The sequence below is a fragment of the Pipra filicauda genome, unplaced genomic scaffold (assembly GCF_003945595.2).
Source record: "Pipra filicauda isolate LSUMZ 115617 unplaced genomic scaffold, ASM394559v2 scaffold157_size4220110_pilon, whole genome shotgun sequence".
NCBI classification, from domain to species: Eukaryota; Metazoa; Chordata; class Aves; order Passeriformes; family Pipridae; genus Pipra; species Pipra filicauda.
Genome location: NW_024104073.1, coordinates 1,525,051 through 1,541,287, shown reverse-complemented (window position 1 = coordinate 1,541,287; position 16,237 = coordinate 1,525,051). Strand labels below are relative to the sequence as shown.

The window sequence follows — 16,237 nt, the reverse complement described above, 5'->3', positions numbered from 1 at the left end:
TGTTGTTTATGATATCAAGTCCTTAACACAACGAGTGAATAGAATGAAAAATGCATGACTTTCTTTCCCCTGCAAATGTAATGCTTTTCCACGGTTATAATGAGTGCTATTTGAATGTATGCTGTGCTTTTATCAGTAGCACTGCAAGACTTCTCAGCATGAATTTGAAAATAGTTGCGGTTAATGTTTTTTATCATAAACTTTATTTTCAGGAACATTTGACAACTGATTCTTATAAGAAGTGATTTTCTAATCTTTAACTCACTCTGCTAATCATAAAGTATTTGCTTTCCTCTCACTTCATAACTCCGTGTAAAAAAGGCAAGATTATAGAATGGGAAGTTCTTACTCAGTGCATAAACTACCATGTAACAACATGACCATGGAATGTTATGTTCTTCCAAGTATGTTCCCAAGTATGTTCTCATTGTATGTTCCCAAGTGGTAGTTTTTACATCCTTTATTCTTTAAAATGCCAGTCTTGTTATTTGCTGGATCCAGACAAACAATATCATAGACAGTATGGTATATGGGCATTCCCCACTCTCACATTTCTGCCACGCGGGCTCACTGTAAAGGATGCTATCAACAGGCAAGTGGGGTGTTTCCAATCAGCTATGAAAACAGTGTTTGCCTTACAGGATGTGGCTGGGCAGCAGGGGTACAGGTATGCCCATGTATCTGGGCATGCTGGATCAGGAAGAATATCTTCAAAGTGGAAGGAGGGTTCATTATGCTCACTTCAAGAGACATCTCGAGTGCAGGGAGGGACATGAAAGGCCAAGGACTGGGCAAGCGCAGAGCTCGTTGAACAGGGACAGAGTAGAGCCTCCTAAGGGAACAACAAACTCTCCTGCAGCAGGGAACAAATTTGCAAGCGTTGAGCATGATGTTCTTGTGGATCCAGAAACACAAGTGTGTTGTGTGAGCTAATGCATATTTGGGAATTTTGCCCTGAATTTGTCTTTAGTTCATTTTTCTCTGCAGGTTTTTTTTAGTATTGCTTAGAGGCTATGCAGGGACATCAGAGAGTCCTGCTGACCCCTATGAAGTGCTTACCTGCCCTCTGCTTTTCTTTTGGGAGGGTCAGTCAAAAATCTGAGACAAAGAACATATGAATAGTCATCCAAGACCTAATTCCTCCCGTGTGTCTATAGTGACCTCTTGCATCTTAGACAGCTAGCACAGGCTTTGAAGTGCAAGTAAAATTTGAATTTACTGACCTAATGCTCAGATGATAAGGCCAGTTCAGGAAGCAGGAGAGGAGATGGAGCCGACAAGAGCTGGGAGAGATGGAGGGCAACTGCAGGAATCGTGGCTCTTGCTTCTTTGCCAGTGGAGGCTGCTGCCCCACACAGTTTAGTTACCTGCACACCATAGGTCTCCACAGTGCCTACTATGGCTTTCTGAGTGGCTAGTGGAAGTGATGGAAGCAGTAGCCTTACTGTCATTCTGCTGTTCCAGGGAAAAATATAATTTGTCTGTGCCCTAAGGATGACCCTAATAGCTTTGTCTGAAGTTTTTTTCATCCGCAGGGTCAACTGTGGGAAGTATATCTATCATGTATTTTTCTTTTTAAAGGCTACATTATACAGACTTTTCTCCACAGGTATAGACTTTTTTATTTATTATGTATTTTTTTTCTCATGTAGCTGGGTGCCTCTAAAAAACCCTACCGTGAGGATAAAACTGAATAAACAAACACAGAAAACAGAATTTTTTAAAAGTTTTTCACATTGATCAGACATGTAGATATGTAAACTTTTCTGAATAATAAATCTGAATAAGTTATTTCATTATATTCTTCCTGCTGTCATCCACAACTGACTGTAGAGCCCAAAGTAATTTATTTTCCATGTTTTAAATACCAATTTTTTTATGTTAGCCTTGGATATCCTTTTTTTCTTCCCTGACATATCTTTTTGCCCTGCCTTTTTGAAATTTTACCCTAATACTCTGTAGTAAGTGTGCCTTATCCTTAGACATTTGTTGTTGGGTTAGGTTGGGTTTGTTTTGTTTTGTTTTTTTTTGGCTTTGACAACCTTGAAGTGAGCTACATTAGGATTTTTCTGAAGTGGGCATCAGAAATGTAAATTTTTCACCTTTGATGGTCCAGAAATATTTCCTGTCACAATGGAAAGGAATGCTTGCTGTACCAATACGTGACTGCATGTCATAACATATATCTCTCCTACACTCTCTCATAAAAATCTTTTGAGTCTTACCTTGCTCAGGCGGAATGTCTTGGTCAGCTTCCTTGAAAGGTGGTTCTGTTATATCAGTCAGTTCTGTCTTCTCCTCATGTTCACTATCCTCATCTCTGGCTTGCAGACTAGGTGGGGTAAAGCTACCCGTGGTATAAATTGCCATTGTGGTAGCCTGCTCCACTGGAGACTCATAACCATCGGTGATTAAGCCACTGCTAGCAGAATCATCTGCTGGAGGAGGCAGATAGGAAACCTCTGATTTTGGAGGACTGCTAGTGCTCCCCAGAGCACTGAAAGGCACTGTGAAACTTTGGTGGTCAGTAACTTTTTGTAGAGATCTGTCCTGAAATGGTTCTCTGGAGGGTTTGGTAGGGAACTCAGGTTCAGATGTAATAAAATTATTAAATTCTTCAGGGATGCTGATCTCTTCTTCACTTAGAGCAGGACTTCCAGTTGTAAATTCATCAACCAAGGTGTCTCCTATTTGGTCCACTGTTGCTGGGCTGGGGTAACCTAGCGGGAGTTCCACACTCATAGATTCCTCCTGAAAAATTTTAAAAAAGCAGCTTTCATTATAATGTTTAAGTTTTATTCCTAAAAAGGCCAATAATCTTTAGCCACATGAACTTGCAAACAGCTAAGTCAACATAGAGTCATACAATGGTTTGGGTTGGAAGGGACCTTGAAGATCATCTAGTTCCAACCCCTCTGCCATGGGCAGGGGCACCCTCCACTAGACCGTGTTCAATGCCATATCCAGCCCGGCCTTGAACAGTGCCTGGGTTGGGGTACCCACAGCTTCTCTGGGCAACCTGTTCCAGTGCCTCACCACCCTCAAAGTAAAGAATTTCTTCCATATATCTAACCTGAATTTCTCATCTTTCAGTTTGAACCTATTACTCCTTGTCCTATCAGTACAGTTCCTGATGAAAAGTCCCTCTTCAGCTTTCTTGTAGGCCCCCTTCAGACACTGGAAGGCTGCTATGAAGTCATGGGATGTATAAAATGTTTGGCATGTGCGTGTGATCCTAATCACATTGCCTGTAATTTTAAAAATGGCCTTCATTATCCCTGTCAGTTGCTCTGTACTACCGAACTACTAAGACCTTGCTTACTTTGTAATTAAAATTGGAAAAGGTAATCAGGCAGCAATATTCATCTGTAAATGCTCTAAACACTATCTTTGTTGCAGTATAACAACACAACATTCATCCTTACAGCAAGTACAAAACCAGATATGTTAGCACATGAAACGGGGTTTTTTTTATATTTATGTCCATCTTAACACTGTTTAATTTTGTTTTCCATGGAAAAATAAATAAATACGATAACCAGTATTAACTTACCAAATCAGGGCCTGCCAGAGGAATAGTGACCATGCCTTGGATATCATTATCAAAATCACTAGGTGGTATAATAGATTCTGCAAAAAAAACAAACAAACAAACAAAAAAGCCCCAACAAAACAAAACAAAACAAAATCAAAAACATTAAAGAGAGAGAGAGAAAACAGCATTTCAACACGCTGAAAACTGATCAAAACACATAAGGTCAGTAAAAGCCAGTACTAAACTGTTCTCCATCGAAAAATTACTTTTTAAAATCCATGTTAAGAAGAGTGAGCCTTCAATGTCCATTCAACCTGACAATTATGAGGAAAATCAGAATTTTATATGCCGTGTTCTTTGTACGCTTTATTTAGCATAGATAGGATAGGTCTGCGGAGAGCTGAACAATGGAGGAATGCTTAAAATCAGCTGAAGTACGAACCCCTCAGTTAAATCTGCATAGATTATGGTGACTCATTATATTACATTGTTCATTAAGCCTAAATTTACTTCAGTTTTACCTAGAGTCCACACCACTGTTAACGTCAGTGTTTTGGCTTTAGTGCCCCATTGGTCCCTTCACCCCCCCAGAGGAGCTCTTTAAAAGTCATTGCACAACAGCTGTTTTTCTAAAACTGATTATTAAAAATAACGACTGGGAAAAAGTTGATTAAAATATATATTATTGAAGTGTTCAATATCTATTTTTTGTGGGGACTTTGAATCTACGTTTAAATATGACATTTTATTCTTACAGAAAGTATTAGTTCATCTGAATAATTTTTTTTGGCAAGAAAATGCTGCTGTTTGCAAATTAAACAGTATAGTTAAATTTGGTATGTGTTTTAAGATTGTTTTGGTAAATACACATATGAAAAATTATTTTAAATAATTTCCCACCTTTTAACCCACCTCCCCAAAATTAGGGATATGCTGGTTTTGCAAAAATAATTGATGGACCAGAAGGGGATATTTATTATCTGGATTACTGAACAGGGTGCAGACCTCCAACCTTCTGCTGGAGGTCCTCACACCCAGCTTGTCATCTATACTCCCTCTGTGTTTCAGAGTGAAGCACACCTTTACTGATTTTATCTTGGGACCAAATGTTCTTTAAAGTGTCTGTCTCTCTGACTTCATGGAGAGCTTAGATGGCTTGCTTACGATCAAGACAGAACTTTCAGAAAGCCTAATTTTTAGGTTGGAGGAAGCTCTCACTTTTTGTCTTGCTAAAGAGAGGAGACTGTCCATACTGGGAAGTTAAAATGATACAGTGAATATTCATAGTATTTCTTTTATTTTTTCTCCTCTTAATTATCTTAGTGTGCAAAATATCCAGATTTTCTAAACAAAGAAAGAAAAAAATAGATCCTCTAATACGATTGGATGTTTGGCTGTATAATTGTAGAGGCACAGTTTGCTATAAAATTTAACTTACATCTCTGCATCCTTTGGATGCTATGCAACACTAAAGAGAATAGGCTATATCAAATGAAAACAATCTTTTAGAGCAGTGAAATACACCTTACTGAAATTGCATCAGTTTGGAAAGGCAAGGTTCAGACCTGTGTCTGGCACCTGCCTGCCTACTAACCATCAGTAAACTGAAGTGTCCCAAGGTCCATTGGCAGGGACTGGTCTTCATGGAGTGCAATGGCAACCAGTTGCTGAAGGTCTGTTACTGTGAGTTTAGTTCCTGATATCTCCCTCTCTTCCATTGGAGAAATTGGAATTTTTTCACTTTCAACTTTATTAGATCCAATAGTTGAGATGTCATCTGCTGTGCTTTTGATTTCTGAGCTATCTCTCTCAAAGTTCACCACATACCGTGCTATAGTGCTGCTTGATCTGCAAGGGGAAAGGTAAAAATGCCCAGTGCAGCAAAATCAGTTACTGACTGAGAACCAATTTTACCGACAAACAAATATGCAACCATAACATATTATCTTCTATGAAAGCGATGCAGATTTACTTCTTTCTAACCAGACTGTCACCTTCAAATTACTTTTGCTATACCTTTTTTCTTCTATTCATGATTTTAAATAGAAATTCAAATTATGAATAAAATTGTAAAAATATTCTAATATAATACAGTTTAATCTCACTACTCAGAAACCTTGACTACTGATCAGTCATTGACTACTGATTCAAACAGCCATAAATGCATGCTGGAGTTACTAGAAGCCATAATCACACATTATGCAGGATCCTCCGAAAAGGGGTTAGGCAGTCCATAAAACTGCAGATAAGCAAAAATCTTATCACAACTGAGGCATTTTTTTTACTCTTTTTCAAAGAACAGCAAAAAAAATAGTTAATGTGGCAAGCAAATCACTTTTCACAAGGGGTGTTAGCTCTTCCAACTCCAAATGGGTGTTTATAGCTAGATGTTCAATGGAAGTCTCAAATGTTCACCATTATTAATACATGACTTTTCATAAATGTTTATCACCTAATTATAATGAAAAATAATGAGTACATTGTAAACATTTCTATACTATGTTGCTTTTTACAATATCAAATAACTGTAGAGAAAGGAATTTCACTTTATCTAGTATGTACTATATATTTAAATTTCTATGACATTGCAAGAATTCAGGAAAAACAGTAGACAATTCTTCCTTTTAAAGTATGAGTAAAAGAGAAATTTTGGGAACTGCTAGACAAAATATTCCCCAGGAGCACTTTTAAGCAGCAACAACAATAGACTCTACATCTGTTTGTATTACTACTCAAAAACTCCCTGCATTTTATCAAGCTAGTAACCGGTCTCTTTGCTTTTCTATCTGGCTTGACAATGGAGATAACAAATCAAATTCTACGTACTCATTGAAAATAATGTGCATATGGGAATAGAGCTAGGAAACAACAGATCAAAAATGAAACTGGAATATAAAGTTTCCCTATTTATTTTTCACTTTCAGTATACGACTGATAAAATTCTTCAGTCATCTGAATGTGAATTTTCTTAGATCAAATATTTTCTTTCCTTCAGAGAGATCTTGACAAAATTTGATTACATGAACCTTTCAGATAAAAGTAAAAGCCGTCCCTGCTGCTTCACATCACAGATTTTGTTCTTAGGCAGAACATAATCAATTCACTTTGCCACATCAAGATAAAGGACATTTACTGATGTATCTATGTACATAATAAAAGGATTAATAATCATTATTAATAATTAGTCAATAAAATTATTAATCTTAATTAAGCATTACAGAAAGATTACCCATCTTTCTCCTTCTTCTGTCTTCATTTCATCACAGAAGAAAGGGTTTGAGAAAGGATTGCAAAAGAAAGAAAAACAAAGATTCATGTATACTGGTAAATCGTTCAGTCATACACATCACAACCATCTTTTGACAATTTATCTTATCTTGTACGTGCCATCTATAATTTTTATCTCTGTGTGAAAATGACACTCTACTCTTCATCGGTTTACTTTTTCCCTTCCAAACAATAGTAATCACCATGTTTTGTGTGGGGAGAGAGGAATTTTACTTTACCATGATACTTTGAAATATAAGCTTTCCTATTTCCCACCCCAAATGGTGCAATTTGAGCACTGTCTGTGCTAATCTCTGTCTTTATGGTGGCAATGAACACCTGTGGCAGTAGTAGCAATGATTACTGTTATCATACGTGGTGCCTACTGAGACTCTAGGTACAGGGGTAACTTGAAGTATTAATTACCTCTGGAAGACATGCCTATGTTGACCTTCTGTATATAATGCCTTGTTATTTTCCCTGATGAATTCTCTAGAATATTTATAATGTTGTCACGGGGGAAATGCTGCTAATATATACACTAATATGGCTTAGGGAGAATGGACAGCAACACCTGTCTTTGCTGATCTGTACCTCTCAGGAGTTAACTAAATTACTAGATGGTGGGAATCAATCCTGGTCTTCCATATTGATGAATATACTTTCATATCAGCTTCTAAGTCCAAGATACTAAACTGAAATGGATCCCCGATCTGGAGTCATAACTGAAAGGGGTTAGTTATTGCAAGTTGTAACTATGAGATGCTACTATAGACTTCTCTGCTTTTTCTGTGGCAGCTCTTTGTTTTATTGATTTCAATATAAAAATATAAGCAACTAATTTTCAGTCTATTTTGCTTTTCTCTCTCCTTTCTCCCAGCAGTTTTGCAGAGAGAAATGCTAGGAAGAAGGATGCTCTTGTCTAAAATTACATTGCAATATGAGCATTCTTTAACATGTATTAAATATTACTAGAAGGACTGAATGTTTCTGATGCGGTGCTGTAAGCCCACATAAATTTATGTCTTTTCTCCCTGCTCTTTATTCCTTTTCAATTTTGTATAGTTTCTTACTATTAGTTATTGTTCATTTAATCCTTTACACAATGTGCTCTTATTATGTAGAAGCATAACCCATTTTTTTGTCTCCCCCTCCCCTGTAGATTCTCTATTGAAAAAGTACATAAGAGCTTGTATTAGTAATAAACATACAAGGAAGCTAAAACTAAAAGAAATTGAAAGACAGAGCTCAGATTTACTAAAAAAAAAATTAAAAATTTAAATTGTTTGAAACACCTGGAAAACAAGTACTGGAAAAGTGTTATATGTACAGACATGTAGCCTCCTGCAACCCTCTCTTCACTGTGATCTATGAACAGCACAGGATCCACACACAAAAAAGTAGTCACCTAAATAATCCTACTTCTAACTCTCTGTACCTTGTAATTTTAAAAAGTCCTTAATATAGGGTTGATAGCAAACAATTCAAAGAATTTATTGTATCCTTCACCTCTCAGTGAATCAAAACTACTTCTATTTAGTACTTCAAAACCTCATAGTCTCACTTGGAATGTGTTTGCAATTCTTGCCATATTGTCTCCATAGTATTACCATAAAACTCTTTTCTATTTACAGCAACATGCTCCTCCCCTCCTCTGCCCCCACACTAGTCCACAGGCCTCTTCATCTTGAAGGACAAGAAGGAACAGAAGAACCCTAGCAGCCAACAGAAAAGAGAGCCCCGTTTTCTTACTTACTTAAATCCTAATACGCGGATTTCTTTGAATCCTGGAAGTTTCTCAAATATTTTTTTCATCTATATAAAACCATAAAAAATTAATACAGTGTGAGATCTGTAACTAAAAGGCAAGCACAGGTTGACTACCTAGACAATATTTTTTATTTTTGAGAAAGAGCTTTACGAAACAGTCTCAACTGCCTTCTTTGTGGTATCATAATTGCTCAGTTTACAGTGTTTGGTTTGTATATACTGGCTATATTACCTGTTAACAGGCAAAATGAAGCACAAAATATAGCTCTTTTTCAGTAATTACGTAAATCAGTGATAATCTAGATCATAAGAGAGCAAGTCAAATAACATGAATCAAATGGTTTTTCAGCAGTTTTGGTTCATGTATAGTTTTGTGATTCAAATCACCTGTAAATTGTTAATTACTTAGAAATATTAACCAAATGCAGATGGGTTTAGATTATTTGACAAATCATTTATAAATTAAACAGTTTTAACCATGTTGTACAAACAGAATAACAATATACTTTTAACTTTAACGTTAACAAGTGTATGATTAAATGGTTTTGAATAGAAGATGCATTATATAGTTAGTAAACAAAGTCTGCGGGCACTTCTGTTTGAGGGTAATACTGGAAATCTTGAGAAAAACCATTTTTTATCAGCTCTGCCAGCACATCCTTTGCCATTTTTCTACGCATATCTGGAACTGAACTAGGAAAGCAAAATAACTTGCACTAAGGAATGTTCATAAAACTGATGAGAAGCTTTAGTTGATTTTACTAAGAAAACCTTTTAGGAACCTCAAGTCATTATCTGCTATCTGCTGTTAAACTGATAGCTGAACATTCAGTTAATATTATTAATTATATGAAAACACTACGGATGTTCCAATTCTTACAGAAACTATGTCAATGCACAACAAAATGAGTGCAAGTCTTTTGAAAAATAGTTCAGACAACAGTAACTAATTACTTTAAACATTTATATTACATTTCTCATTAGGTTTATTGTAGAAATTAAATTATGACAAAGTACTGCCCATGAATTCTTGATTAAGCCTGAATGATATTCCTGAAGTTATTCTGTTCATCAGTTATCTGAGGCTCTATTTCTGTCAAAGCTTTCGGCTTGTTAGCTTGGTGGCTGAACAGATAGCTCGAATGAGGGGAAAAACTTAAGGTCTTGAGATGACAGGAATTATCTGTTCAAAGTGAGGGCAGTAGAGTCTAATTCTATTTCATGGTAAGGGTAGGTTTATAGTATGAACCTCAGCCAAGATATAAAGTCAACATTTTTGCATTCACTCAGCCTCCTTACCTGTAGCTGAAATTTGGCAGCTAGTTGTTGATACTCTGGAGAGTTGGGATCACTAAGTTCAGCTGTGTATTCCTGATCAGTGAGAGTTACACTGAATTCTACCATTTGCTCCACAGGGAGTTCAGGGACTGCATTTGTTCCCAGCTCCTGGAAAAGAAGAAGAAATGAAAAAAAGTGAAGCAATAAAACTAAGTGATTTTTTTTCCCAACGTGTTGGTATTTAACAGGTAGATTAGGTTCCCTTTTAAGCCCATCCCCAAAATAACTTTCTGAACCATATTCTACAAAAGATAACAGTTTCTATACATATATGTTGGCTTAATTCTTCTCTCTTTGCAAACAAGTTTCTACTATTGTAACTTGAGCATTGCCTTTGATATGCATAAATGAAGGTGAAGAGAATCAAGCCATTTCTTGCACAGAGACTGTTTTCAAGTCTTACTTCCATCATCGTAAAGTCATATAGCTTTACTTGCCACTTTGGAGGACAATGTGTGACATCAAGGAGAATGACAAGAAAATTCTACAAGCTAGTTGAAATCCCACACTCAGAAAACCCATGGTCAGTCAGAGCAGAGTTCCTGACTCTCTGTTACTGTTTCATGTTCAGAAGTTTGCATTTGGGTTTTCTGTTAATAAATTAGAATTAGCCCTACCTGTGATACACCTTTCTTGTGCAGCTGACTTTACTGCTGTTAAAAGTACTCATTTTGTTTGCTGTTTCCCAACAGTATTTGTAGTTTTTCCTTACATTTACTAATTTTTGTTCTTTAATTACATTAAATTCCAAATGTCAATTCATTTGTAGGCTATGATGTGCTGCCCCAAGGGGCAAAGTCGCTATGGGTGCATTGAGAAAGATTTCCTAGTTCATCCTAAATATAAAGTTATTAAAGTAAAGTTACATTTTCTAATTTTAAGATCAGAAGGTATCTCTCATTCCTTATTCACAAACAGAGCTGAGCTTCAAATTTCAAGTCTTGGAATGCAAGTTCCTGAAGAGGTGATGTAGAGAGCTCACCCAGGAAACTCCTGCCTTCTACCAAGCTCTGTCTTTCTTCACAAATCTTGTTACTAATGTTAACACATATCATCGTTGCATTTCACCGCCAATGTATTTTATTACATTTTTTTAATGAATAAAATCTTTCAGGGTTCTAAAGAAAGCCTGTTATTTAACAAAGATCTCAGAACAAAAAACAAATTCTTCTTTACTGCATGTACTGCATATACGTTGCATGTTTATACTTATTTGCAATACATAGATATTCTGTATTCTTCAAACACGATTTTATCTTTTTTATTTGCTCAAGGATAATTCTACTCTCAGCCAGATTTCTTGCACCTTGGAGAAAATACAAACAAATACAACAAGGTCAAGAAGAAACTGGCCCAAAAGAGCAGCAAGCTCATCAGCCTGAGTCTCACAGCGAGGTGAAGTTGCCATTTCTGCTGCCAGGTAAATTGGCATAAGGCTGCTAGAGACATCTGTCCCATACATAACACCTAGGCTTTAATACCTTCCAAAAATAAACAGAACAAGAAATAAGTGAGATTTCAGTGGCAGGGGATAAGAGAGAAAGTAAGATGTTAATAATAGAACCACAGAATGTGGAGTGAAACGGGAGAGAGCACTTTCTGCACCCACTGATTCTGCAAAACTCAGCTCTGCTATATCATTCCTCAGGATACCTCAGTTTTAGAAGAATGTATGTTTTGTGTTGTGTCTAGAAATGTGGCTCATCAGTTAGAGAAAGAGCATTCTGTAATGTTCTATCATATAAATGGAAGATTCGGGAATATGCACTTTCTACATGACTTTTGAGGAGACAACCTTTAGGGAGCTGGTGATAGAGGATTGGGCAAGAAAGAATAAGGAGATCTGTAACAAGGAGAAACTGGTTAATGACAATTATCTGGTACATCTCAAACATCACAAATAAGTGATTTTAAAACCACTAGACCCTCATATTCTATTCGCTCTTTTGCTGTAAGATCTGAGATACAGGTAGGTAATAGAAAGTTGAGACTATTTAAAGATTATTTTGCTTTCTTACATTACAAGGATGTAATAATTTTGGGCAGTGAAAACAGCATTTATATGGGATCATGCCAGTGCAATTCCTGTGCTGGAGCTGAGGAGCTTGTATAGGTGGGAGGGGGAACAGTGGTGATTTGCCAGGGGTGTGATGGCAAGGCCTCACCCAGCATTCCTGCCCCCAAATGAGCCTCTTCCTACAGCCAGTATGCACAACCCCCCCCCCCCCCCCAAAAAAAAAAGAAAAAAAAGAGGTTTTTCAAGTAGCTGTTCTATAGATTGGGAAAAACTCTCAGAGCAAAGCAAAGAGGAAATGTAAGAGCGAAGGCTCCTCAGAAGCAGAGTCCTCCCCGGTAATGCCTCCAGAGGGAGGTTCCCTGAGGCCACACAGCTGTGCTGAGACCAGGACTACCTTTCTAGCAGCCAGGACAGGGAAAACAACAACTCCTCCCAGCACTCCACCCCTCTCTCAGAGGTAACTGGTGGCAGCTGCTGTAAACCTGTGGAGGAAGGGGTAGTTTCCAGAGCTGTGTTGCATGGCTGCTCTGAAGAGATAGCAGTGGAGGTGCTTCTTTGATAGCTGGTTGTCTGGCCAGAAAAAAGCAAGGAAGGGCCAGTCTTATCTCCTGTGTTGTGGCAGCCCTAGAAGGTATGTTTTTTGGTGTTATTTATTGAATAATAAGGTTGCAAAATGGTGCAAGATAGGCAACAGGCCCCTCCTTCAGAGAATGAAGACTCTTACTAAAAGCTGGTTTCCATACTTGTATACTTTCTACCTCATACTTGAGAAACATCAGGCCCTACTCCGGTACAGAACAGATGCTAATAGACCCCTTCAGTTCCACTGGCTGAAACAGATGGGAGAACTCATGGTTTCGAAGCACTAAGTGTTTATAAGGCTTCTTCCTCTTTTCTTCTAGCTGAGCTCAAAAAAAAAAAAAGGTGAGTGAAAAAATGGGATAGGAAAACAGGCTGCCCTGACCTTCACAGGAGTCTTCGTGTCGTTAACGATTTCATTGAGCAGCGTGCCATTAGGTGCATATGGAGAGAGGGGTGTGCCAGGGGAGCCTGCAGGGGGGTTAAAAGAAAAGTCAGGCAAGAACAAGTTTGCACATCAAAAATCTTCCCCTTTCTGTGTTGGTCAGGTGTCAGCTCACTGGAGTAGCTTTCCTTAAGGAGGGTGTGTTTGAGCACAAGTCTGTGCCACTGGAAGGTGGCTGTGACTTATGGCATGGATAAAGCTGCTATGTTTTATACAATAGACAGTCTTTCTTCCAGGTCAAACATCAGTAGCATTGCATGTGTGTGACTGAAGGCAAAAGTCAACTTGGAATGCTACATTTGAGTAGCAGACATGCTGTAAAGAGATAAAAGTTGCTTCATAAAGATTATTTTGTTAAAAACATTTTCATCGTACTTCGCTGAACTTGTCATGCTTCTACTGCATTCATTAAATTACAGCCTTTTAAGACCTAAGAATGACTGACTTTAGCAATTCTATTTAAAGGACAGACACACAAAAAGCAGACTTGATTTTACCTGTAGAAATGGAAGGAATTTCTTCCACCTTTTTGCCTCCTATTTTCTCTGCGGATATTTCATCTTTCCTATCAATCAAAAATAAATGAGTGATTTAATTTTCTCCATACTGTACTGGCAATGAAAAAAGTGTAAAAAAATTTAGAAATATAGAAGTGTGGTTTAAATGAGTGAAGTTATTTCTAATGGAATATTTTGTAAGCTGGTTAAAAAGGCAGTGGAACGGTAGATCGTATTTTTTATTTGACAGCTTATGTATTTCGTTTCCTCTACTTCAGTTGAATATTTGCTCTTACAAAAATACTGATTTGATATATTCCTCCACCAAGGACTATCCATCCCGTTAGGAATCTGCTCATGAGATTTCATGACTGATTTTATCCATGCAACTGGAGGGATGGGATTACAGAGATTAAATCAGTGCCCTGGGTCTGTTTTTGTTTCCCTTTGAGGTTAAGGAATGGTAGACCACTGTGTGAAATGGAAGCAAGACTTCTTGTACACCATCTAAACCAACTATTGTCTCCTTTGCTATATCTCATCCTGTCAATATAGTTCAGTGAGAGCTTTGGGCCTCTCCTAATTTTAGGACCAATGGACATTTCACGGTACCAAGAGAGTTTTATATGGTATGGTTTGAGGAGAGGATGGATGTATTTATTTTTCAGTTGTTGGCCTGCATTATAATATCATAAGAATGCTTCCAAATAATGATAGTTTCAAGTCAGATTCCTGGATCCAGATTACTATGAGATGTAATGTTCATGGGTTAATGCCTGCCATGGTCCCCATGGAAGACAGCTGAAAACCCAAGAAAGAGTATGGTGGGTATGATGTAAGGTTGTCTGCCTTGTATCACAGGGTTTAGTTTTGTATTGTTGATATTATTTTCTATTGTAAGTTTTACAGCCATGAGGTAATGAATACCTTTTGCAATTGCAACTGTTGACTTGCCTGAAAAGCAGAACTAGTATGTATATCTAAGTACATTTTATTATAGATGTATTAGATATTCCTGCTGTTAAGGTTATGAAATAATTTCTGCTCTAAAACCAAATTTTTATTCATTCAGCTTTTGGGAAAATTTAGATTTTTAGATAAGAATTTTAGGGACATTTTGAGATTTTTCTTTCCTGAAATTGGGGTGCGAAGAATTTCAATTGTTTTGAGTTCTAAGTAGGATGTGGAAAAAACCCACAACATAAAATAAAAAGAACAGTCTTTGAAATAAATGAGAATAGAATTCCTCAAAATTTCTACAGTGCACACAGATGCTGTATTTGTGAAAACTGGTATGAGTGAAAGAATAAGGGTGTTGTAAATGTGTGATGTGGTGTTAACTGAGATAGCATAAAGCCTGCAGTGTAGACAGAAAAGATGTATGAGATACATTTCTATACGGGACCAACCGAGATGTTTAATAACATAAATAAAGAACATGAACAACAACTGATTTACCACATCCTCTGGATATCTTATACAGTGAGAACAAAAGTACTATTTATACTGTTTTCACGATGCTAACTAATTATGTGTTGTGTTTTAACTGGAGACTGATCTATGTGGCATCTACAGAAGATACAAAATGTTTCCCAAGCCACATAATAGTAAAGATGAAGTCCAACCATGCATAATCATGGTTGGCTGTATTTCCCACTAAAATACGAGTAATTTCATAGCATTTACTTCATCTTCTCAATTATTTCTAGGGAAAACCATACTGTTGACAAAGAATTTAAGAACTCTGAGATCAGTCACTTAATGCCTTGCTGCTGCTGTTTGCACTAGACTGAATGAAAAGACCTCCCTTTGGCCTTCCAGGGGAGTTTAATTAGGGCCTACATTATTAAAAATACATTTCTGAGAAAAAGCCCTCAGATCTCTCATGTTGGAATGAACAAAGATACATAAGATCTCTGTGATCATGGGACAGTGTAACTTACGAATGCAAAAGATTATTTGCCTGAAAATGTCCTGAAAATAAAAAAAACTTGAAGGAAAAAATAATACATTATTCAGAGGAGTTATGGACAATGATTTGTCTGGGTTTACTACAGTATTTATATGCAGAGAGACAGAGTTCAGTATTGTAACTTAAATCCTGTCATTCTCAGACTTCTGAGTGTTGCCAGAAGCATATTTCTTTCAAAGAGTTTGTAGAAGAAAGTATCACATTAGTTGACACTGTCATGATGTGTAAAAATACAGGAGAAGGCTAAAGTGAAGGCATAGAGTTTTTATATTATTGCTTAATGAAACCTCTCAGATAAACCTTTGTTAAGCTCTTGGACTTTCCTTTATGAGAAACTATATAGCAACTTTTGTCATACTCCCAGTCAACACTGGTCTAATGCAGAGCCATGTCTCTGACAGAGTTTCATGCTCACATTAGTCTGAGAAAACATTATGTGGTGTCTCGAAGTGAACAGGTAACTCAGACATTTGGCCACCTCCATTATTTGTGATTCAATTGCTGTGTACTATGGTACATACAGTATACACCTCTCTCACAGCACACGCCAAATACACCACAATGCTATCTGTATATCTGTTCACATCCACACGCATCTACACATATCTTTTTTAAAAAAGGCAGTAACATCAAGTGACAAGGTTCTACTTGTGCTACTTACCTTTCCTGGAAGGTTCTATGTTTCACTCGCTGCAAAAAGATTAAGAAAAACAGCATTTTACTAGTGGGTGTATCCAACCAGGTAGAGCAGAAACCTGTTAGCTCTTTTTTTTACTATCCTTGTATATTTTTCTTCTAAGATATGCCCCCTCCTCCT

General features: G+C 37.1%; 1 protein-coding gene across 1 annotated transcript in view; it reads right to left on the bottom strand.

The window, feature by feature from the left end:
- IMPG1 (interphotoreceptor matrix proteoglycan 1) overlaps window positions 1-16,237 on the bottom strand; it is a 53,120-nt gene that overhangs the window by 20,955 nt on the left and 15,928 nt on the right. The window contains exons 4-12 of the mRNA XM_027713575.2: window positions 16,082-16,110; window positions 13,449-13,516; window positions 12,892-12,977; window positions 9,872-10,018; window positions 8,559-8,617; window positions 6,765-6,785; window positions 5,130-5,383; window positions 3,554-3,630; window positions 2,226-2,751 (exon numbers count right to left, since the gene is read on the bottom strand). Of these exons, the coding sequence (XP_027569376.2) occupies window positions 2,226-2,751; window positions 3,554-3,630; window positions 5,130-5,383; window positions 6,765-6,785; window positions 8,559-8,617; window positions 9,872-10,018; window positions 12,892-12,977; window positions 13,449-13,516; window positions 16,082-16,110 (1,267 nt within the window). The remainder of the gene's footprint in view (window positions 1-2,225; window positions 2,752-3,553; window positions 3,631-5,129; window positions 5,384-6,764; window positions 6,786-8,558; window positions 8,618-9,871; window positions 10,019-12,891; window positions 12,978-13,448; window positions 13,517-16,081; window positions 16,111-16,237) is intronic.